Source organism: Archocentrus centrarchus, chromosome 15 (genome assembly GCF_007364275.1).
Source record: "Archocentrus centrarchus isolate MPI-CPG fArcCen1 chromosome 15, fArcCen1, whole genome shotgun sequence".
In the NCBI taxonomy this organism is placed as follows: Eukaryota; Metazoa; Chordata; class Actinopteri; order Cichliformes; family Cichlidae; genus Archocentrus; species Archocentrus centrarchus.
Window position 1 is genome coordinate 29,662,342 of NC_044360.1, and position 23,343 is coordinate 29,685,684.

Consider the following 23,343-nt stretch of genomic DNA (forward strand, 5'->3'; position numbering starts at 1 on the left):
AGGCAGTATTATTAGAAAACATTGCATATATTTTCATTGCTATGTAGATGATACTCAGTTATATCCTTCCATGAAGCCACATCAATTAGTTAAACTGCAGGAATGTCTTAAAGACATAAAGGTCTGTATGACCTCTAATTTCCTGCTTCTAAATTCAGATAAATCTGAAGTTATTGTAGTTGACCCTACAAACATTAGAAATATTATTTTTTGTCCAGGATATGTCCTTCAATGCACATATTAAACAAATATGTAGGACTGCTTTCTTGCATTTGCACAATATCTAAAATTAGAAACATCCTGTCTCAGAGTGATGCTGAAAAGCTAATTCATGCAGTTATTACTTCTAGGCTGGACTATTGTAATTCATTATTATCAGCCTGTCCTTAAAGCTCCCTGAAAAGCCTTCAGCTGATTCAGAATGCTGCAGCTTGAATACTGACAGGGACTAGAAAGAGAGAGCAGATTTCCTCCTATATTGGCTTCTCTTCATCCAGAATAGAATTTAAAATATTTCTCACATACAAGGTCTTGAATAATCAGGCCCCATCTTATCTTAAAGACCTCAAAGTGATGTATCACCTTCACTCTCGGCCTGCTGGCTTACTTGTGGTTCCTAGGATACTTAAATGTAGAATGGGGGGCAGAGCCTTCAGCTTTCAGGTCCCTCTTCTGTAGAATCAGCTCCCAGTTTGGATTCGGGAGACAGACACTGTCTCCATTTTTTTAAAATTAGATCCCCTGGTTCTGCCAGAGGTTCCTTCCTGTTCAAAGGAAGATTTTCCTTCCCACTGTCACAAAGTGGGAAGGAACCAAGTGACTGTCATAGTATACTGGAACATCTGTGCCGAGAATGGCCTCGCAGTCCTAAGGTCATTCTCTGCACATTCTCAGTCCAGCTAGAGTGGTCCCTGAGCTAAGATCCTGTGGCACTTCCAAATACAGATGGACAAACTAGTGATGACTATCCAACCATAGTAGTGGTGTACAAGCAGAGGAGGAAGCCCGTAGTGATGTAGCAATACCAAGCGACAATAACATCAATAAGAAGAAGCTTGATAAATGCCAAGGGCTGATCGAAGAGCTAGAGATTAAGTGGAAGGTGAAAGCAACAGTGTTCCCTGTGGTGATCGGAACACTCAGGGCAGAGACCCCTAAACTAGGAGAGTGGCTCCTACAGATTACAGGAACGACATCTGAAGAGCCCAGTCCTAAGAACAGTTACTGCATAGGACCCTCAATCTCCCAGGCCTCTGGTAGAGGACCCGAGCTTGGAGGACAAAGACTGCCCACAGGGCAAGTAGGATATAATAACGCCTGGATGCAAGCCGGCAGTTTATCAGTAAATTCATTTACATGCTGACATTTAAACGTCACACAACTGTAAATAAGTTTCAGAATTCCGATACTTTTTGTAAGTCCGTGAAGGCAGCTGAATGACGTGGACTGTTTTGGGTTTAATGGCGGGACGTGGAGGTTTCAGCAGATACTCGCTCGTTCTTTTTTTTCCAGCCCAAGTCGACCGACTTCTTACTACTTTTGCCTTTAACAGCACTCGTTTGAATATCTCTGTTCTGGATCAGGTTTCTGAGTAATCAAAAAGCGCCAGTTTCCTCTGTAAAGTTTACCAACTTGAGCTAGAAGCAGTCATCCTGCTTTGACAGCGGAACCTTGGAGGAATCAGGTCATATTTAGTTTTATGGAAAAATCACTGGTAAACGATAACCCGCTGCTTTTACCCTTCAACAGACAGCAAACAGTTTACGATGGCTTTATCACTGTTCAGGTAAGAGAATATAATTGTATGTTGTTTACCGTTGGATGTACGGCCATGCTATATTAAAAAAAAACCGATTTATTTAAACATTTGTGCTTTGAATATGAATACTTGTCTGGAAAGTATACATTTAGACATCTAACTGATTTATAGAAACTTCTGGTAAATTCAGCCTGTTTTTATTAAACTTATTCAACTTTATCGTTGACATTTGCTCCCACCGCCAGCTTACAGGGTTGAAGGCAGAATCACAATTGTATGAGCGCCTGAAACGACTTCATAAACTGGTATATTATTTTGAAAGTTGTTGATTACTGCACCGAGTTTCATCCGTACAGCTGAAAAAAGCTCAAAACCTGGTCTAAAGCAATGTTCCACTTATATGTATATATATGTATGTGTGTGTGTGTGTGTGTGTGTGTGTGTGTGTGTGTGTATCTTTAAATACGCAGCATTTATTAACCTCTGAGGCGTACTCATGATGCTTTGTTATTTGTGTTTGTTTGCTTGTTTTGCTCCAAGGAAAGAGACTTCAGGATGAGAATCGTTCTCCCACCAGATCGACAGCTCAAACAGGCCAAGTACAACCATCTCCTCACATTCTCTTTACAAATTATGTAAATGTAATAGCTGTGATAGGTGTAACAAGGTAAATGTGATAAAGTACCACTATACTGTAGTGGTTAAAACAGTTGCTGGTTTGATTCCACCAGAGGCACAGAGCCCCTTTGGGGTTGTGTAAGTAGCTTAAAGAGCAACTTGCAGGTAAGATTTTTCAAAAAGAAGTATATGGTCACCCTCTTAAAATAATGGCCCAAGTCATTTTTTTTTCAAGTTTTTCAGAAAAGACAAAAAACTGAAATAAATATTGAAAATATGATGATTTAGGCAAAAATAAAACTTGTTTAAAAAAATGACTGCCATTATTGAGGCCATTATTTTAAGAGGGTGATTATATTCAAAGTATGTAATGGAAATGAAAATTATAAGTAAAGCAAATGATTTTAAATGCTTTAGGAGACATAAAGGGTAAAATTCAAAGTGTGCATTTACAGCAGTGCTTTAAAAGACACTTAAAATACCTACTGCTTATGGATTGGTCAGAAATAATGGGAAAATACATAGATTTGTGTTAAGTAATAATACTATATATGTGTACAAATTGAGCTTACGTCATCACACAAAGGCCCCTTTTCAGCCAGGATAAACCCTTCTTATAAGGAAGTATCAATACTCTAGTTTTAAGAATCAAAATTTTAAAATCTTAATATGTGAGAGCTAACTTTACAGTAGTGTTTAGGAACAACATTAGACAGTGTAGCTTACTTCCCAGGACACTTGCCCTGTTCTCCGCTGGTTCCCCTCACACCAAACATGAATTTCTCAACAGTCCTCGCTGTTTCTCCTGATCCTCGTCCGTCCCTGCTCAATTTGACGCCTCACCGGCTACTAATTATAAGACTGTGGTCTGTCTTGTGTATTCAGTTCAGTTCATTTTTATTTATATAGCACCAATTGACAATAACAGCACCCTCAAAACACCTTATGCTGTAACAACAATAGAGAGAAAACCTCAACAATCAGATGATCCCCTATGAGTGCGCACTTGGTGACAGTGGAAAGGAAAAACTCCCTTTTTTAAAGGAAGAAGCCTCCAGCAGAGCCAGGCTAGTTGGTTGGGGTCACCAGCTTGCATATTGTGCTTTAACCAGAAACTCCTGCTTAGCCACAGAAGATGTGCTTAGTAACCATTCATAACTGTGTCCTTACAGGCTGCACTGCTGCTGGCAGTTGAAACACCTGTTGCGTGGATATGAGCACATAGTGAAGCAGGTAAATGTGCTGCATGTTGATATTTAGTGATACCCTGTCTCTGTCTTTGAGACCACGCTGTTTGCTGTGTGCTTTATATTTGGCTCCTTTGTGTCGCTCCTGCTCCCTCTGTCACCCATCAGGCTTGCCTCACTCACAGGCAGAGAAAAAATATTTTTCACTGTTTAATTAACATCGCCTGGAAAATGTCCCTATTTGTTATGTGGCCCCTCAGGGTTATTTGGATGAGATTGATATTTCACCCCGGGCTGCAAAGTTCATTATTTTCACAGCCTTTAAGCTATCATTAATTATTAAAGCTGGTGGCAGCCCCCATTAATCACAAACACTGTGTTTGATTTGAATGGCTGGCTAGAGGAAAAAAATAGACACTGTCACTTCATTATCCCTCCATTCAAGGATGTCTTTTCTCTCGCGTTTGACTCCTCACAGAGGCTGCAGCAGTCGGCTGATCTTGTCGGTTTCATTCTGGAGCTGAAGACTGTCTTGGTAAGGAGGAGAATGACATGGCTGCTTGCACGGTCACTTTGACATTGTAGCTTTATGAATAGCAACTAAATGGGAACCTCCAGGCACTGTCAATAGCATTGCTTGAGATGCATGCACGAACGTGTATATTTTGTGCCATAAAATAAATACAACAGTCTTCACAATCCTGATTCTGTTTGCACTGTATAAAGAATACTCCTGAGAGTAAGTTGTAATATGATGTGCATAGTAATCTGGGCTTAAAATAAGAAGAGCTCTGTGTGTGTTGTTGCAGGAAGTGGTTCTGAAGAGCCGCCCTGAGTGCCGCTCCATCCCGCCTCCACAGTATTACTCTCAGCTCATCTCTGAGATGGAGACCCTTGGGTGGGACAAGTAAGTGGGCCTGTAAGAGCACCAACACATGCTCCGGAAGCAGGTTTTAATAGGAGCGTTGGTCATTACGCTGTGAAATGTTTGTCATCATGTTTGCCAGCTCTGAATGGCACTTTGACTGCTGGTTTGTGTGAGTCGCAGCTTAGGGTTGTGTCTGCTGATTATAGGATAACAGAACAACACAACAGCATTCATCTCAAGGTGCTTTATAATGTAAGGTAAAGAAAATCAGTATTAGAGAACTCCAACAGTCAGACAATCCCCTATGAGCATCACCCTAAGAAGATGGAAGGAAGAACTTCCTTTTATCAGGCAGAGACCTATGGCAGAACCAGGCTGTGTTTGGGGCCATTAACATTTAAACCAGTGACAGATGAAGGGAACAACACTCATCATGTTGTTACAATGCAGTCTTCTGGAAATGTCCTGCAGTCCCGTTTTATGGTGCTAGCAGTGTAGTGTGTGTGTGCGTGTGCCTCTATTTTTTTTTTTTAATGTGCGATTATTTGTATTTACTGTTGATGTGACGTGAGTTATACCACCGTTGTACATCAAGTCTCAAAGATCACTTGCTGGCCAAGCACACAGCTGATGCATAGAGTCCTCGCCAAAGGCAGACCGTGCTGGATTGCTTTCAGCAGAGACGTTTGGACAATTCTACAGGCAACAAACATACAACAGCCATAGCTAAATGGGTGGCTACAGCTTGCAGGCCAATTAACCGTGTGTTGGACAAGGGTCTACTTGAAATAATTTGTTTACTGTCTAACGGCCGCATGTATGAATTTCCTTTGAGAGCCACCACTGTAACCAAGATACAGAACCTGTATGAAGCCTTAGAAATGGCTTTGTAGCCCATTCCAGACTGATAGATGTCAGTGACTTTGCTTCTCAGCTGTTTCTTTAGATTCTGGCATGATGTGTTACTTTTTGAGCTCTTTTAGCCTGCTTCACTTTGTCAGACAGGTTCTACTTAAGTGATTTCTTGATTCAGCAGGTCTGGCAGTAATCAGGCCTGAGTGTGGCTCGTGAAATTGAACTCAGTTTTCTAAAAATGTGGTTAATCACAGTTAATTCATGATTTAAAAAAGAAGCACTCTGAGAGCGCAAACCTCCTCCATGGGAGTGCTCTCTCTGGGCAGTATTTACTTTGAAGCGAATAGTATTGTTTTTTGTATATATTCTTTTTTTTCTTTGTACTTTTTAAATGTCCTTTAAGAAGTTTGTAGTGCAGTAAAATCAGATAAGGGCAGCATGACAGATGGCTACTTTGATTACACAAACATTATGTAGGAGTAGGTGATGGATAATAGGTATTGATTTGCAAATAACTGGACATGAATATCTTGAGCTTATTATATAATAATATAATGCAGTATGTTTCTAACTAACCAGGCAGCTCAGTCTCGTTCTCTTTCTTTAAAGATAGAACAGTAGTTGTTATTAATCTCTGGCTCTCTTCCACAGTGTGTCTTTTGTCCTGTCTCTCTCCCCTCAGCCCCAACTGGCCATGGCAGATAGCTGCCCCTCCCTGAGCCTGGTTCCACCGGAGGTTTTCTTCCTGTTAGAAGGGAGTTTTTCCTTCCTACTGTTGACAAGTTCTCACTCACAGTGGGTTGTTTTGACTGTTGGGTTTTCTCTGTTGTTATTGTAGGGCCTTTACCTACAATATAAAGAGCCTCAAGGCAACTGTTGTGATTTGGTGCTATATAAATAAAACTGAATTGAATTGAATTTTGGGTCAACTTGAAAGAAGGAAATATAAAAGTGAGGTCAGAGGTCAAATGTGACATGATATTTGGATGCAAACTGTCATGCGATATTGAGAATCCCCGTATACTAGCACCATTTCCTAAATGGTGTCAATTAGGGCTGCATAAAACGATTATTTTAGTAATCGAGTATTCTATCGATTATTCCAGCGATTAATCGAGTAATCGGATAAGAAATACTTTTTTTTATTAACAGTTTATCTGCATATTTTAACTTCCGTAATGCAGTTTCTCGCCATGTGAACAAACAGCGGTGAATGGAGCAGCTACAAAGTTCTCTTTTCTTCACCTTAACACTTGCTGATCAGGTGCTTGATGAAGGACCTCCAGCTGTTTCACAGATTTAATGGTGGTTACTAAAAGAAAAAGCTGCTGTTTTGGACGCTGGAAAAACGTTTCCTTTTTCACTAATTGAGCTCACCGTCACAGCTTTGCCTCTTTGCGCTTGCGCAGTTAAAACCGCTGCCTGCTATGAGTGTTTTGAAAAACTAGTGGCTGCGGGAGCCATGGCGCATGTGTGAGTAATGGTGTAATGGTTTGTATTCACAAGCATTCTCGAAAATACGTTTCTACTGCAGGTCTATATTTAGTCACTAATAAGGGATTAAAGTATAAAAAATATTTTGAAGGAGCCCCTCGGTCCTGGGGGGCGGGCCTTCCGGTACCGAACCATCGCTAGTGCTAATGGCCCGCGCTCGCTAGCAAACCAGTTCTGGTAGCTACAGCTGAAGTAAAGACAAAAATAGCAGCTGAAATTCTCAGCGAACACAACACACACAGACACACAGAGAGCAGTGGAGGCGTGGAAATGCATGTCAGCGAAAGTTGCCACCCGTCCCGTAAAGTACGGAACACGGCATGTTACGGAGCCGTATTCCACGGAGTCCCGTAACATACGGGGTTCTGTATTTTACGAGACAGGTGGCAACTCTAGTGATGATCCACTCTGTGTTAAATGAAATCCATCGCAGCGACGGAGAGCTTTTTAGAATGTGTGCTTGTGTATACGTGAGTGATTCACACTCCAGTCCAGTAGGTGGCGGTAATGCAGTTCTATGTTGGTTTGCCAGCCCCCAATAAACCCACAAAAAAACGTCAGCACTAATGCTGCTAATGCTAGTGAGGAGCGCCGCTTACACCGAGACAGCTGAGCGCTGCAGAGTTTAAACGAAGCATCGACACAGTAAATTTGTGTCGATAAATTTTTAGAATCGATTTAATCGAGTTAATCGATGAATCGTTGCAGCCCTAGTGTCAATACAAACAAAGGCAGCAGAATTTTAAAGATAAAAGACATTTGATGAACGTTTGGCCTTATTTGACCTTGAAGAAGAGGTTAGAGGTTCAAGGTAATGTGATACTTAAAATCCCCAGATATCATTCCCTATATGCTTATATGTTGTCCAGGGTTCTAGCCAGAAAAACGTTTCAGCCTGGTGCGTGTGGCCGGGGGCGGGGGTAGTATTAGCAAGCTAATGCTCAGTAGCTTGCTAATGTTAAGCGCTAAATGCCGGGTCCACTTGCTAATTGAGCAATAATGAACAGTTAGATCAATAATTGTGACATGATTTCTTTCTACATGTTGACAACACACACCACACTTGTAAGAATCATAGTTTCTAAGTTTTAATAAGGATTTAATTAATTTTCAACCAATAAATCATTACATTTACCTTAAAGAACTTGGTGGATTTAAGCCAAATTTTAATGAATTGTTAAAATGACCCCACTCTGCACCCCTACAAAGTTTGATAAGAATTCATTCAAAACTTTTTGAGCTATCATGTTTACAGTCAGAGTGACGTGCGTGCAAACACTACCAAAACCATGTCCTCCTTGGCAGTGATAACAAGTGGGGCAGATAGATTTGGATAGTTTTCTTTCCCGTAATAAATGAAATCATCACTTAAAAACTACACACTGAGGCAATGATCATTTAGACAATTCTTAAAATTTAAATGCTCTAATATTCTCTAATATAAGCATTTAGCTTAGTTTAGAGGAAACTGACAGTTGTTACATTGTTACTTCATCATCAGACTGAGTCTAACCAGAACAGCCAGTTACCATAGTTACACATTCTTAGAAGTTAAAAAGGGCGTACTGCAGACGTTTTATTAAAAAGGTCAAAAATTAGTAAAAAAAAAAAAATTAATCCAAATGAGTGCACGCTGTTAGATGCAGCCGGCCTCATGGTCAGTTTCAGTTGCTCGCACCGATCGTTCTCTCTCTGCTTCACACAGATTTTTCAAAGCACTCTTGCAAAGTACAAAGAGGTTTATGGTTTCATGAATTTTATGGTTTATTTTGGGCTGTTTGTACTACACACTGTCCTCTCATGTCTTACAGATTTGTTAATTACTTAACAGTGGTTTTCACAGAGAACACACTACCTGCATACTTTAATGGAACCATTCCTGGGCCTGCATCTTAAAGTGGTTCAGGGAATGGTATGCTTAACTGTGCCCTATGACTTTATGCAGTGGAGAACTGGATTTGGCAGGTCAGATTTGCTTGGGCAAATCTGACCTGCCCCCCCCCCCCCCCCCCCCCCCCCTCAAAAAAAAAACAAAAAAAAACAAAAACTTGAAAGTGGCGACACATTCAGCAATAAATTCTAAATCCACAGGCAGGGTCATCAACCTGATCACTGGCTATTTATTACAAATACAAATATCCATTCATCCATTTTCCTATCCCGGCTGTCATAGGGCAAGAGGCAGCGTACATCCTGGACAGGTTGCCAGCCCATCACAGGAAACAGAAAATAGGCAGAAGAAAAAGCAGTGTTGTGGTTTCACTTTCCACCTTTTCTAATCAGGATAACGTCTGTGAGATTGATCATCTGAATTTCCGGGGGGCTGTGATCAGTGTGAGCTGGAATACTGTAGGTTTGATCCTCAATGTAAAAAGTGGTTTAAATTAGCTTAGAGAAAATCAAGTCATAATCAAACAAGTTATTTTCTCTTAATGAACAATGTAGTAACATGGTTCCATTCCCCACTTACATGGTCCCAGGATACTGTGGTAGTAATTTGCCTGTGGAATTGCTGGCTGATGGAGCTCCACATATCAGCTCTGTGGCTTTTCAGATCCTCTGTCAAATCTTTGATTTATGTATTTTTACTTTTCTGTATTTTCCCCAGGGGTAGGATTAACTTATTGTGGTGTGTATATATGGGTAAAAACCTCCACTGCTTTAAGTGGCAGTCTTTGTTTCTATTTTTTTTTTTTTTTCCCCCTTCAGCTGCTTAAACTGATTGGAGAGCCTGCAACAACACAGTTCTACATTAACAAATGTCTCTTAATGACTTCCTTATTTTTAGTTATTGAGTTATAGTTAAATCCAGGTCACATTTAATAACACTCAGCCCACGTGTGCTGACGGGCCTGGCTAATACCGTTTTCTTCGCTCATCAGGAGAGAACGAGGAGGAGGAGGTGGGGGTGGTTAGGAGAAAGATATCTATTCTCCCCCAGCTCGGATTAAGCCTTGACTACTACACTCATTTTCCACTTTCCTATTAATGACCGCAGCTACAATTATGATATTAGCAAAATGCAAATGGCTCTAATTGAAGACTCTCAGGTTTTAATAGGAGGGGGGGGGGGTGGGGGGGCATGAAGGTATGTTTTATGCTGAAATGGGACCAACATCATTTTCAGTGTCGTGTTACGGTTAGGAGGCATTATACACAGTGGGCCTCAATCTCCAAAGCACTCGAGATTCGCTTAGCGTCTTAATTGGTATGGGCTGTGCTAATAGCCACCAGGGGTTTTCAGCTGTAATTCTGTCTGCTGATTGGGCCAGGTAAGTGAGCCGCTCTCTCTCTCTCCACGTGTCTCCATTTCTGCATTTGAGAGTGTGGTCATCTTAATTGGCTGGAGATGGCAAACCATGTGTTAATTAATGGAAAATGAGGTCAAGTAGGTCAGCTGCCATCACTCGGAGGCCTCAAAACGTGGCCCTAGAAGCTGCAGGGCTCATTATGGGCACAGCTGGCACTCGATGCTCACAGCCTCTTGGTGGACGTGCAGAGCGCTGCCTCTTCTTATCTCAGTATTATCACATGGTCACACTGTTTTGCTGCTCTTCTGAGGCCGGAAATAGTGGCAAGCCTCTGTTGAGCCAGAGCTGAAGGGGTGCATGGTTTCATATCTGTTTTTGTTACATTATTAGGCCAGCTAATAAGTTGCATGTAAAATCCTGTGCTGTAAAATTATACAATCACTGATGTTATTGGGGTTTTCAATAATGAGAAGTGTAAAACCAGTTGTAGCTTCAACCTTATTAAAGTTGGTGTGTTTTTTGTACGGCTTACATTGTCCTCTATCCTGTGCCATCATTTTGCCTGTGTGTTTCTGATGCAGCACACACAAGCATTACATATGCGTTGATCTCACCATTCATGAATCACTTTGTCAACACGCACTCCCATATTAAAAAAAGAAAAATCAGACACATGCGCACACGCTGATATGCATGGTGTGCACTGTCTGGAAGTGTGGAGTTGCAAATGGGATGCTCTCATCAGTCTTCCCAGCAGGACATCTGACTGTCACGCTGTTTCCATCATGGCCAAGTAGGGGCGGCAGCTAGTCCCTGCTATACGGGGTGTGAAACCCCAAAGGAGAGGAGCTGGAAATGTGTGCAATGCACCAGTGATTTTTTTTTTTTCCTTCTCTTGATATTCTTTGTCATGAACCCCAAATTATAAGTTATTTTATACTGAATGCTGGTCTGATTTATCCTCTCTAGATTAGCTCTCTACATTATGTCAGATTTATGGAAACGAGGTGAACTTTAGCAATATTCTTTTATATATTTTTCATTTGGTGTTTTACAACTTAAATATCCACTTGGAAATTGGCTACTATGCCAGCCTTCTATTCTATAACTCTTTGGATGCACTGCATCAGAGAGATGATACTTCTGATTTATATTCTGTACTTGCATTGTACAGTGCTGGAAGTTGTTGAATAGTAGACAAATCTATAGCTTCCATGATGGTGCCTATTAGTTTTTGAAGCAGAATGGTTTTGCCTCCAGAGATAAAGGGTGGTTCTGACTGAGAATCTAAGGGATACTATACTAGGCATAGTCTTGTTTTTTAAATACTTAAATTGTCATTAAATTAAAATAATAGTTTTTGAGTATTTCTTGTCTTAAAATATATATATATATATATATATATATATATATATATATATATATATATATATTTTCTTTAAAAAAAAAACAAACTGGTACCTGGTGTTATATAATGTGATATCACTGCCAAAAGGTGGCAGTAGTACCTAGAAGATGTTTGTTAGCTGTCATTAAACAACAAAAATAAGAGCACAATACCTTTGGGCTGTGCAGTTAATCGGATTTTGATTTCGATTTCAATTTTGGCTTCAAACGATCACAAAATCAGTGTAATCAACAAAAGATTATTGTTAAAATGATGTCACATTCTGTTCAATTCAGTTTTATTCATATAGCGCCAAATCTCAGCGAACGGTCACCTTAAGGCACTTTATATTGTAATGTTAAAAACCCTACAGTAATACAGAGAAAACTCAACAGTTAAAGCGACCCACGATGAGAAAGCACTTTGCAACAGTGGGAAGGAAAAACTCCCTTTTAACAGGAAGAAACCTCCAGCAGAACCAGGTTCAGGGAGGGGCAGTCATCTGCCGCAACCAGTTGGGGCTGAGTGGAGAGAGACAGGACAAAAGACATGCTGTGGACGAGAGCCAGAGATTAATAATAACAAAAGATTAAATGCAGAGTGGAGTGTAACCAGAGTAAAAAGAGGTGAATGAAAAGAAACACTCCCCAAACTGGGAGCTGGTTCCACAGAAGAGGGGCCTGAAAGCTGAAGTCTCTGTCTCCCATTCTACTCTTAAGTATCCTAGGAACCACAAGTAATCCAGCAATCTGAGAGTGAAGTGCTCTATTTGGGTGATATGGTACTATGAGGTCTTTAAGATGGGATCTAATTATTCAAGACCTGGAGAAGGATTTTAAATGTAATTCTGGATTTAACAGGGAGCCAATGAAGAGAAGCCAATATGGGAGAAATATGCTCTCTCTTTCTGGTCCCTGTCAGTACTCTAGCTGCAGCACTTTGGATCAGCTGAAAGCTTTTCAGGGAGTTTTTAGGACAGGCTGATAATAATGAATTACAATAGTCCAGCCTAGAAGTAATAAATGCATGAATTAGCTTTTCAGCATCACTCTGAGACAGGATGTTTCTAATTTTAGAAATATTACACAAATGCAAAAAAGCGGTTCCTACATATTTGTTTAATATGTGCATTGTAGATTAAGACTTTTATACATCTGGGATTCTTTTCAAAATCAGAGGAGTTGCTCTCTGCTGGCCATTAAAAAGAAAACAGATCTGAGGCACTTCTACAAAGGCCGCTCAAAAGCTACATGACAGAAATCACCTGCAAAACATAATATGATTGTATCAGTTGTAGCTTAAGTCCCACTTAGGAAGTTTCTTATTATTTGTTGCTTAAATAGTTGTGCTTCATTGTCCAATGATAAATATGGAGCGATGGATTCTGGTATCCTGTTTTGAAACTGACAAATTGTTTAGCTATCAGAAGTGACCGTAGTGAGACTAAGCAGATACAGGTACATTGTCATGTTCATATAGCTTTGCTTTGCATGATGTACTACAGTGCTGTACAAAAGTCTGGGGTCACTGTTCATTTAGTTACATTTTGCTAAGAAAAAGGGAAATGAGTGCAATGATTTAGTGAAATGTGTGAGAACATACATGAAAATACAGTATATAAGGCATGAACAGTTTGTTCTAGGGTTGGGCAATATAGCTTCAAAATTATATCACAATATTTCAGGAAAATTTGTCAGAATATTTCTGATAAGATAGAGAAAAATATGCACTCTCACAGGTAGCAGCATTTATAAGTGTAAGTCAATGAAGGGTATTTTCCAATCTTTTCCAGTGAGCTACTGTCAGTAATGACAGACTTAATTCTCTGAAACAAGGTGCCAGCAGCAGCATCATAGTTCAATAATAGTGACACAGCATTATATCAAGTGACAGCACAAGTCAAATGTAAACATAAAGTAGCCTAAGTAGTATTTTCCCTGGAAATTTGAAGTGAAAGTATAACTACGTAACACTTTAACTTAACCTGGTAATTTGTTGAAATAAATAACTTTTTAGGTACTAAATTATGGCGCACTAGGGAATGTAAACGTATGGTGTTGCTATAGCAACAATATCTGGATAATATAACATAAATATTTATACTTGCGGATGATATGATAGGGCACAGCCGTAATTTGTACTATTCTAACAAGCTCAAAAGTCAGTATTTGGTATGACCGCCTTTATTCTTCAGCACAGCCCGAACTCTCTGAGGCAGCTTTCTTGTAATTTCTTTAAGTAGTCTTCTGGAATAGTTCTGCAGGCTTCTTGATGGATATTCCAAAGCTTTTCGAAGGTGAACCTACACTGAGGTTCTAGCTCTGGGGAGGCCAACCCATGACTGATAATGTTTCATTGTATTTTTTTCCCTAGCATGATTTTACTACATTGGCAGTGTGTTAGGAATCATTGTCATGCTGAAAAATGAAGCTGCTGCCAATCAGATGCTGTCCAGATGGTACTGCATGGTGGATCAAAATCTGATTGTATTTTTCTATGTTTATAATTCCATCAATTCCATCTCCAATGCCACTGGATAAAATGCAGCCCCAAACAATGACAGAGCCTCCACCATGTTTTACAGATGGCTGTAGACACTCACTGTTGTACCTCTATCCTCATCTCCTCTGTATATATGACAGTGATTGAAACCAAAAATTTCACTTTTTAGTTCAGGTCTGGTGTAATTTGCCATACTTCAGCCTTTTCTCCCTTTTCCCCTTTCTTAAGAACAGCTGCTTGACAACCACTCTTCTAGTGAGACATTTTTGATGAAGCTTCAGTGATCAGTAGAGGGATCAACTCAAGTTCTCGAGCAGTTCTTGAGTTAGGTGACTTTTTTGTTCTTGAATGCTTCCTAGGTCAATGTTTTTTTTTTTTTTTTTTAAATATGCCTGTAAAAATGGTCAGGTACAAGGATTGGACTAAAAATGGGTGAAAAACCAGTCAATGTCCATAGACCTACAGAAACTGTTGTTCAAGATCACTTTAAAAATTACAAGAAAGTCTGGCATTTTGGAAGTGAAACATTTTAAAAAGATACAACAGTAAGATGTAAAAGATTCATTTTAATCCCATGTGCCTATAAAAGTATATTTTAGGTATTAACAAGTATGCTTGTTAAAACCTGACTGAGTTCCATTCAACCTAACAGACTGAGAGGTGTAGAAATACAAAGGCATACAAAGTGATTTTCTCAGGTATCAGAAGGGAAATGGTTTTAAAGACAAGCATATTTTCTTTTTAAACAGACCAGCATTCTTTGTTCATGCCTTCTGTAACTCACTGGCACTTTATTTTAACGATTCAGCTCGCCATTGATTTGTTCTTTTGGATACCTGTCACTTTCATCACTTGAATAGGTTTGGTAACTTGTCATGCTTGCCAGATTTGTGTATTTATTGCTGTGAGCAGCAATGAGTATTTTATGACTGTCCTTTTGGTAAAAGTGCAGGATATGAAATAATCCAAGTAGTGCCTGTTCAGGAAATTCAACACTGTCACTTGATCGTTTCAGTAGGTAGCCCTGCTTTTGGTCTACACAAAACTAAAACTGTGGCTGTGTCAAAGTGGCATGATGGTGATATTGTGTACCTGTGTGTGTAGATGCTAGTGAGCATATGGCATTAAAGCATGGACGTCCTTCTCTGGCGTTTGATTGAAAGTGAGTGAGCAAGCAGACGCTTTTATGAGTTGCGCCCATCGGACACCGTCTCCCATCATTCCATCACTTCCCTAAGTGTGTGTGTGTGTGTGTGTGTGTGTGTGTGTGTGTGTGTGTGTGTGTGTGTGTGTGTGTGTGTGTGTGTGTCATTGCCTGAGCACACTGCTCACATCAGTCCTCTCTAACACACTCCATAAATCCTCAGCAGATATACAGCCGTGTCAGCCTCGGCATAGAGCGCCCATCGTAATGTACTGTAAATCTGGAGGAGGACTGTTCAAATCCTTTGTCTCAGATCAGTCTTTTATCTTTGGGTCTCAGTAGACTGGAGTTACTCTGGCGAGGGGGAGGAACTGACTCCTTCACAGTGTGCTGGAGCAGCAGAAGGAGCAGTAAATCTGACAGCAGTGTTGGTGAATGCTCCAGCCACATCAGTGTTGTGTCCTTAACCTCAATAGGTTATAATTAGCTCAGGAAGGAGAAGGTCTGATTTACAAGTTGATTCAAGCTGAAAAACATCTCAGCCTAAGGTCATCCAGAGATGCATCATTTTCTGAGAGCTTACTCCCACTGCTGTAACTGCTCAAGCCACTCTAATCACATTATTCCTGCGACCGACTGCTGTTGACGGAGGTTTGTTTCTGTCAGCTGTCACTTCAATCATGAAAGTGTGAATGAACTCAAAGAATTGTGATTAGCATTCTTCATATAATACATAAAACATTGTCATATTGATATTAACAAATGCCCCTACCTTAATCACCTGCAGATCTTTATAGTATTTAAGCTCATTTAATAAACTGTATACAGACTTTATTATAATGTACAGTACCAAATGTGCACTAAGTACTGTATATTTGGGATAATTGCATTAACTATGAATCAAAACTATTAACCACAATTGCAGGACACTTGGACTGTGCAGCGTAATTGTTATAAATAGTGTTGTAGCGTTTTGCAGTGTCAAGTGTCAGAGTTCATTTGTGTCCATCGTAGTTTATTTTATCCTCCTCCTCCTTTCTTTAATACTCAGAAGGTCCTCATATCTCATATCCATACGAGGACTTTCCAAAAAATGGGGGAACCCAATATTTTTATTTATATTATGACTAATAAGGGGTTACTGGGTTACTCTGTAGAAACAAACAGTTGTTTTAATGACAGATCCTCTGTTTTTAATAGGGTGAATCAGTGAAATAATTTATTGCATTGCTATCTATACTGCAAGGTATGAGCCAGGCTGTAAGTCACAGGACTTTAGATTGCTGGAGGAGACTTGAGTTACCCGATGGTAGCACATGTCAGGTTATTGTAGTCACCCATATTGTGGTGCCACCCATTGGTTTTTGGATTCATTTTGGAAGCAAACCCATCAACAGTAGGGTTTTGACTGGTACCATGTTAGTTTTTTGGTGCCAGAAGTGACCATATTTGAATGAGAGGATAAAGGTCTCAAATAGCACTGATTACTAACATCAGCTAAAGCTGGATTAACAAGCCAGCACTGAATCTTCAGGGTTCTAGGTAGTGCCTAATCACTCGGTGCCAGGCTGAGAATTTCTGCAGTTAGCTACCCGAACAGATCCCTATCATCACTATTAGCTAGCTGCCATTAGCCTGTGAAATTTTCAGGCTAAAATGCTTTTCTCTAGAATTAGCTGTTGTCACTGTAGAAAGTTATCTTCAGAAGCATCTGGGCAGGCATGAACAGTGAGTCACACATATATGGGTTGTGTTTGTGGTAGTAGCATTGTTGGGATAGTATCTGTGTATATAGTCTGTGATCCACAGATAAGCAGAAAATGATCCGTAGTTGTAGGCCATGACTATGGAGTTGGAGTCAGATGTAATGTCACTGTGATGGCACCCAGTGTGATAAATCTCAAGGTAGAGTTTATGTCTCAATATTGCTCTCTGCAGCTGTGATTAATGACAGATGATGGCTGCTGTCAGGTTACAGTGTTGTGTGTGTGTGTGCCCTTCTATGTGAATAGAGGCTGATTTATGGCATATGCTTTGTGTGTCCATCTTCAGGCTGCTCTTCATAGACACTGAGTTCCAAATGTTGAGACTGAAAGCGGAGGACTCTGCTGGAAGGCAGCACATTCTCACTGTTAAACTTAAGTCTAAGGTAAGACACACCCTTATCTTGCACATATAGAAACACACACACACAGTTTACAGTAAGGTCTGGATACATTTTCCACACTGAAAATTATTCATCAAATGGAATATTCTACAACTTGATGTTGACCTACAGCCAGTCCAAATCCAAACAGGCCGACTTCACCAAATGCATATGGGATTGTTCGCTTTGCTGATAGCAAATCAGTGATTTACATTTGTGCCCCTAAATCTGGGTCAAACTGGAGAGGGTGTGGAGAGACATGATAACCCGCTGTGACTGAGATGTAGCACAGATAAAACATCTCCACATAGACCCCAGCATGATGGAAAACCTTCCTCTATGCATAGAGAAATCCAATACACCCACACTCATCTGCATAGCTGCTGTCTCTGCTCTGCTACTGAGCGAGGTACACAAAACCTCTACCTAGTATAGGTTAAGGTAAACGCAGGCATTGGAATGGTGGTATATTAGAAGCTGTCTGAATTTCCATATTGAACGATATGTGCTTAATGACACTTTGTCATGGGCACGCGTGATGATTCTGGGTGATTTTTAGCAGTGACTTGTAAATGTGTCCACTGTAAGCTTTAGAGTAGGAAGGCTTTGCTTGAATAGACTTGTACATGCTTGATTTCTGATTATTTTAATGTGCTTCTCATGTTGCTTGCAGTGTCCTTTGATCGACTCTGGGTTCACCATAACTGCTCAAGAAAAAAAAGCCTTCTTATATAAGAGCATAATTTGTGATATCTTAGTCCCAGGCTGATGAACTAGTTTAAGAAATAAGATGTGCAGCTTATGCTGTGCTCATACACTAAGATTGATTGGTTTTGATTGATTATAAATGAGTAGTATTTAAGAAAAAAATAAATACATTTGCTTTAAAAGTTCAACAAGCTGATTTTTGAAAAAAATCAGGATAAACTTAACCCTTTGACAGTTTGTCCAGATGTGTCCATGGAGTTACAGTTAATTACTTAACTTTATCCACTGGCAAGAGTATTTTGCTATATAAGAAAGCTTCAAGTTTGTCCATGTTAGCTGGTATGCTAATCTTAGCTAACATTTGTTGACATTAGCTTGTGGAAGGATAGCTCTGGGTTGTATTTGATCCCAGAAAGCAAACAGTTCCTACATGACTCAAATTCTCTGCTAATATCAACTGTAGTTTTCCCCTGACAAGAAAATTTGATTAATCAGTTAGTTAACATGAACTTATCTACTAAGTATTATAATTTTACCTGAAGCCATGTCAGGTTTTTTGCTGTCTGAATGTGGAGTTTGTGTTGGAGGCTGTTATTTTTTTGCATTAGTAATTAGTGGACTTCATTCCTAAGTTAGCACCAGTGTGGCTCACTGGTGAGAGGTACTTGGGAGCGAGTATAAGTATCACATCATTTAGATATTTACAGAAAATTTGACCTGAGTGATTCACATTTAAATAACTCCACAGGCTGTTAAAGGCCACAGAGGTCTCGTTTATTTTTACTTTTCATTCCACTTCTCAATTCAGACTTTGGCAGTAAAACAAATTTCCATCCATGGAAAAACCGTTACTTAATATAAACTTAAAGAAGTTAGCTATGCAGATTATCCTCCACTCATAGAATAAGGACCTTTATGGATTTTTATTTCTTTTTCATTTATGTGTTCAAAGATTCTGACAATCAATTAACTACAAATACTTCAAGTTTATGTTTTACTGTTGTGCATGTAGCTCAGAGTGGGGAAGCATATTCTGGGCATGGTGGGTGGACATCGTGGTGAGTTAGTGCTTATCTCAGCCCAGATGACATCCGCCAGGGACAAAGGAGGGTGGTGGGACCCCACTCTGTGCCCACCTGCCTACCTGGCCCTCCTCACCTTTTTGGCACTGTGTAAAAATAGCTCCAAGTCCTCTCTACATTCCAGCTGCTTCCACCAGATCCAGCGCCAGGTCATCCCTCACCAGGCACAGCCAGGGAGGAGGCAGCACTGGCACGGACACACGGAGGCTTGGAAGGCAGGGGAGTGAGAGAGGATGAGGACAGAGTAGTGTGACGCTGAAGGTGAACAGAAAAATAAAGTGTTGCTCATACATGCTGACCAAAACTTATTACTAAGCTCTTCATAAGGTTTTAGCAGCATGTTAAAGCGGGCAGCACTGGAGCCAGTAAACTCTTAAAAACAAGAGTGATTTAAATAAATACAGGCTGGTTGCTCATGCCAATCATAAGAGACTATTGTCTGACTTTGTCAGCATGTTGAGAAATCCCAGCTTTGGAGCCTGATTTACTGATGCTAAGCTATGAAGCCTAACTTCCTGATGCACATTTATTTAATCAGGGATTCAGGGATCACTTTGTTTTTGTATTTAAATAAAGTCTTAATCTATGTTACGGCATTCTCCCGTCTTCTACATCCGCAGCACCCTACAGAGGCTCCTGACTGCTCAGCTGACCTGCCAGTACCACTAGCTATAAGCTGGACACCACAGGTATGTAATATACTCAGGTATCTGCCTGAAGAGCTTTTATTTCTGGCCAAATCACAACAGTCACCTCAACAATAGGTTGTTTTTTGTCCCTGGGTTGACTTTTGTTTCAGAAACGTATCATCTTTTTTAAAAAAAAAAAAAAAAAGTAAACCACAATAAATATGTGACACATCAAAAAATGTCACAGTTATTGTGAATCTGTGAAGCTAAAATAATGACCGATCTGTGAGAACTCGCTCAAGAAGTAAAAAGCAATACCACAGGAACTCACACTGACATCAGATTAAACTTTAAAATGCTGTTTTGAAGGTCAAATTTTAAAGTTTGTCTTAGAAATTTGAATCTGTCTTAATAAATTAATTTAAAAAATCATTTCACACATTCTAATATTTCTCATGATTTCAGGTGAGATTCACTGTGATTAAATCCCTGCTGAGGCTACATCATAATGCACTAAAAATGCAAACAATTACTGCAGGGTGTAACATTTTTTAACTTTGTGAATTTTATTGAATTTTAGTATCTTTGATTCATCCATTTGTACAAAAGATTCACGGACAGCATGGTGGTTAGCACTGCTGCCTCACAGCTACAGTATCATCTAGAAGAACTGGGTTTGATTCCACCTTGGCCCAGACCTCTCACTGTGTGGAGTTTGCATGTTTTTGCATGCTACATCTCTGATTGATATTTTAGAAATTCATAATTGTTGTCAGAGTTTTGTACTGCGAGGTTTTGAGACCCTTTGAGACTCAAACTCTGATTAAGGACTACACAGATACACTTGACTCATCTTCTGCTGCCTATTGCATAATTTGACAAAACACATCTCCACCTGCTCTATTAAGACATTTTCTTTCAGCCCCTCAAATTTAGTCCACTATAATTGGCATAAAAGTGCTTTGATGTAAAACCAGCTGTGGACTCTTTGTATCTCTTTGCCTCCTCATTATTGTTGTTTGCCGTCTTTCTTCTTTCACTCTGCTGCTGCTTTTTATCTCTGTCACTGCCTCTGAGACTGGATGTTGCTCATTCTCTCTCACACACACAAATGTCTCACTTTATTTATTTATGAATTTTTACACAAACAGTCACTTAGTCCATTACATATTAAAAAAAAAAAAAGTGCTGCTATATATCTCAGCATTGCCCTTTCTTGGTGCCATTTTGATGACCAACTTTGTAAAGACCGGTTTGACTTTTGGACCTTGGGAGTGAGGACGTGTTTGGAGAGTGACAAAATAGTAGCTGTGAAATGTGTTATGCCAATCACAGAGAGGAAACACCAGCGAGAAAGAGAGTTTGAGGAGAGAGATGCTAATGCGTGGGTATGTGTGTGTGTGTGTGTGTGTGTGTGTGCATTGGCGAGCTGATACATGGCAGGCGTACAGTGAGGACCAGCTTAGAACAGCGCTACCGTATGGAGCCTGTCTGCCTGCTGGGCCGTTGATGGATCTCTCCCACACTGCAACATGAAGTGTGTGTGTGTGTGTGTGTGTGTGTGTGTGTGTGTGTGTGTGTGTGTGTGTGTGTGTGTGTGTGTGTATATATATATATATATATATATATATATATATATATATATATATATATATAAAATATATGTGTGTGTGTGTGTGTGTGTGTGTATGTGTGCTTGCATCTGTGGCAAGTGTGTTTTTGTCTGATGTGTGAAGGGTGTGTGTGGCGGGGGGAAGGGCTTGTCTGTCGGCAGTCCTGACATGTTCATTTGAATGAGTAATTATTGCCTGCTCTGTTGCAGGGCCAAGACGTGCCACTCTGTGCATTTGTGTGGAACTAGAATGGGAAGGGAAATAAACCTCAGTGTGTGTGCAGTTTTTGTGTGCTTGAAGGCTATACAATGGTGATTTTTTTTCTCTTCCTCTCTTAACAACCAAAAAGTACATGCATGAGAGATGATGGAAGTTCTGTGTGTCACTGGCTAAGCAGTGGACCTATAAGCCCCTCCTGAATACACATCATTGCGTGACAATATGATATTGCTATTAAATTTTGGTGACTGTTGTATAATAAATACCGAATTGCCGTCCTGATTTGGTCAGACCATGTACTGAATATAAAAGGTGGGCTTAGACACTGTGACATTACCCATTAGTTTTGGACTCATTTTCCATTTTGACCATATACAATAAAAACGGTTGATGTAGCTAACGTGATGTCACTCACTGGTTTGTGAGGTCCGGTTTTGAAGTCTTGAGCAGAGGTACGAGGGTTATGTTCAGTGACTCAAATTAACAAAGACAGCTATCTGCTACAGCTTCCTGTGTTAGCATACCGGTTAAAGTGGGTGTAAGCCTTACTGTGAGTGGTCAACTTTTAGCCTTACCAATATCCAGATGGCTGAGTTATTAAAAATAATTCTCTGTACACTTGTTGTAAGGATGAACCTTAGTGATAGGAGGAAAAAACATTTTTGTACAGATCTGTAAACATGCTTTAAGTGCTATAAAATTGGCCATATTGGGAATTTAATATGGGATTGACATGCTTTTTAAGCAAGCCCCAAGTGGCCACTCTAGGAATTACAGTTTTTGGCACTTCCATGATGGCTACTTTTTTTGCACCTTGGATATCTTGGACACAATCTGTATCCACCATGATTATGGAAATTACCCCGACTCCTGCTAGTAACGCTACATAATAATATTTTCTTAAACCCATCAAAATGTGGGCTTTTCAAAAGGCACTGAGGCAGAAATGCCTCTGCAACAGCACTGGTACCAGCGCTCTCACCACATTGCTGGAAAAGATGTATTTTTCTGAGATTATTTTGCCATCCATTAGCTTGCTCAGATATCTCGGCAGCATTGAATCAGCTAGTTTGTGTAATAGCTGAGGTCAAATTTCATCAAAGATTCAGCCAGCAAATTTTGCAGATCATCCACACCAGAGTATTAATGAGCTGCCCGGTTTTACTCCATGGGTGGCCTCTGCGATCTGGTTTAGGACTCTGGGAGGGCCATTGAAACACTAATTTTCTCCAGGACAAACTGGGTGCAGAGCTTAGGATCATTATCAGTTGAGTCTTTTTTTTTTTTTTTTGTCTGATTTAGTTTCTAATTCATCAACATCAACATTTGGGGAAAAAACAGTCAGTCTTTGATGCTTATCCCTTTAACTTTGACTACAGTGTACCCTCAGTTCTGTTTTCATGTCTTTATTTGCTGTAAACAATCAGATCGGTGTAGGTTAACTTAGATACATGCCTAAAAAAAGCAATCCAAAAGCTGCTGCCTTTTTCTAAATATTCTTTTTGCTAATATAATCTTAGCGATCTTATTCTCCTTAGGTCCCAGTAATGCAGGCCTAGAGACTGGTTGGTGACCAGTCACTGTGAAGCCAATTGCTAAAGTTGCAGTCACACAGGGCTTGAGATCAGCCCACAACCCTGTAGTAACTATGCTGGCTTGTCTACAAACACTCGCCAAATACTCATTAAGTGGAAGTGAAAATGAAGTGTGTGATGCAAACTGGAAACAGAGATGCTTGCCTTAAAAGTATAAGTTGGGCTTTTTGAAACATGTGCATCTCTGCAGTAAGGTACAATATTTACTTTGATTCATTGCAAATTTTCACTACTGTCAGTGTTACGTTCACGAGTGTTTGCAGACAAGTTGGTGTCTTCCATGCAA

At 40.0% G+C, this 23,343-nt stretch overlaps 1 protein-coding gene across 2 annotated transcripts in view; it reads left to right on the forward strand.

Moving 5' to 3' along the window:
* Window positions 1-1,452: 1,452 nt before the first annotated feature.
* The window catches only part of fancl (FA complementation group L), a 30,827-nt gene continuing 8,936 nt past the window's right edge, over window positions 1,453-23,343 (forward strand). For both annotated transcript variants that reach the window (XM_030747884.1, XM_030747885.1), the window contains exons 1-7: window positions 1,453-1,786; window positions 2,300-2,358; window positions 3,550-3,610; window positions 4,043-4,099; window positions 4,374-4,471; window positions 17,118-17,214; window positions 19,622-19,690. In XM_030747884.1, coding sequence (XP_030603744.1) covers window positions 1,700-1,786; window positions 2,300-2,358; window positions 3,550-3,610; window positions 4,043-4,099; window positions 4,374-4,471; window positions 17,118-17,214; window positions 19,622-19,690 — 528 coding nt within the window. In that variant the 5' untranslated portion in view covers window positions 1,453-1,699. The remainder of the gene's footprint in view (window positions 1,787-2,299; window positions 2,359-3,549; window positions 3,611-4,042; window positions 4,100-4,373; window positions 4,472-17,117; window positions 17,215-19,621; window positions 19,691-23,343) is intronic.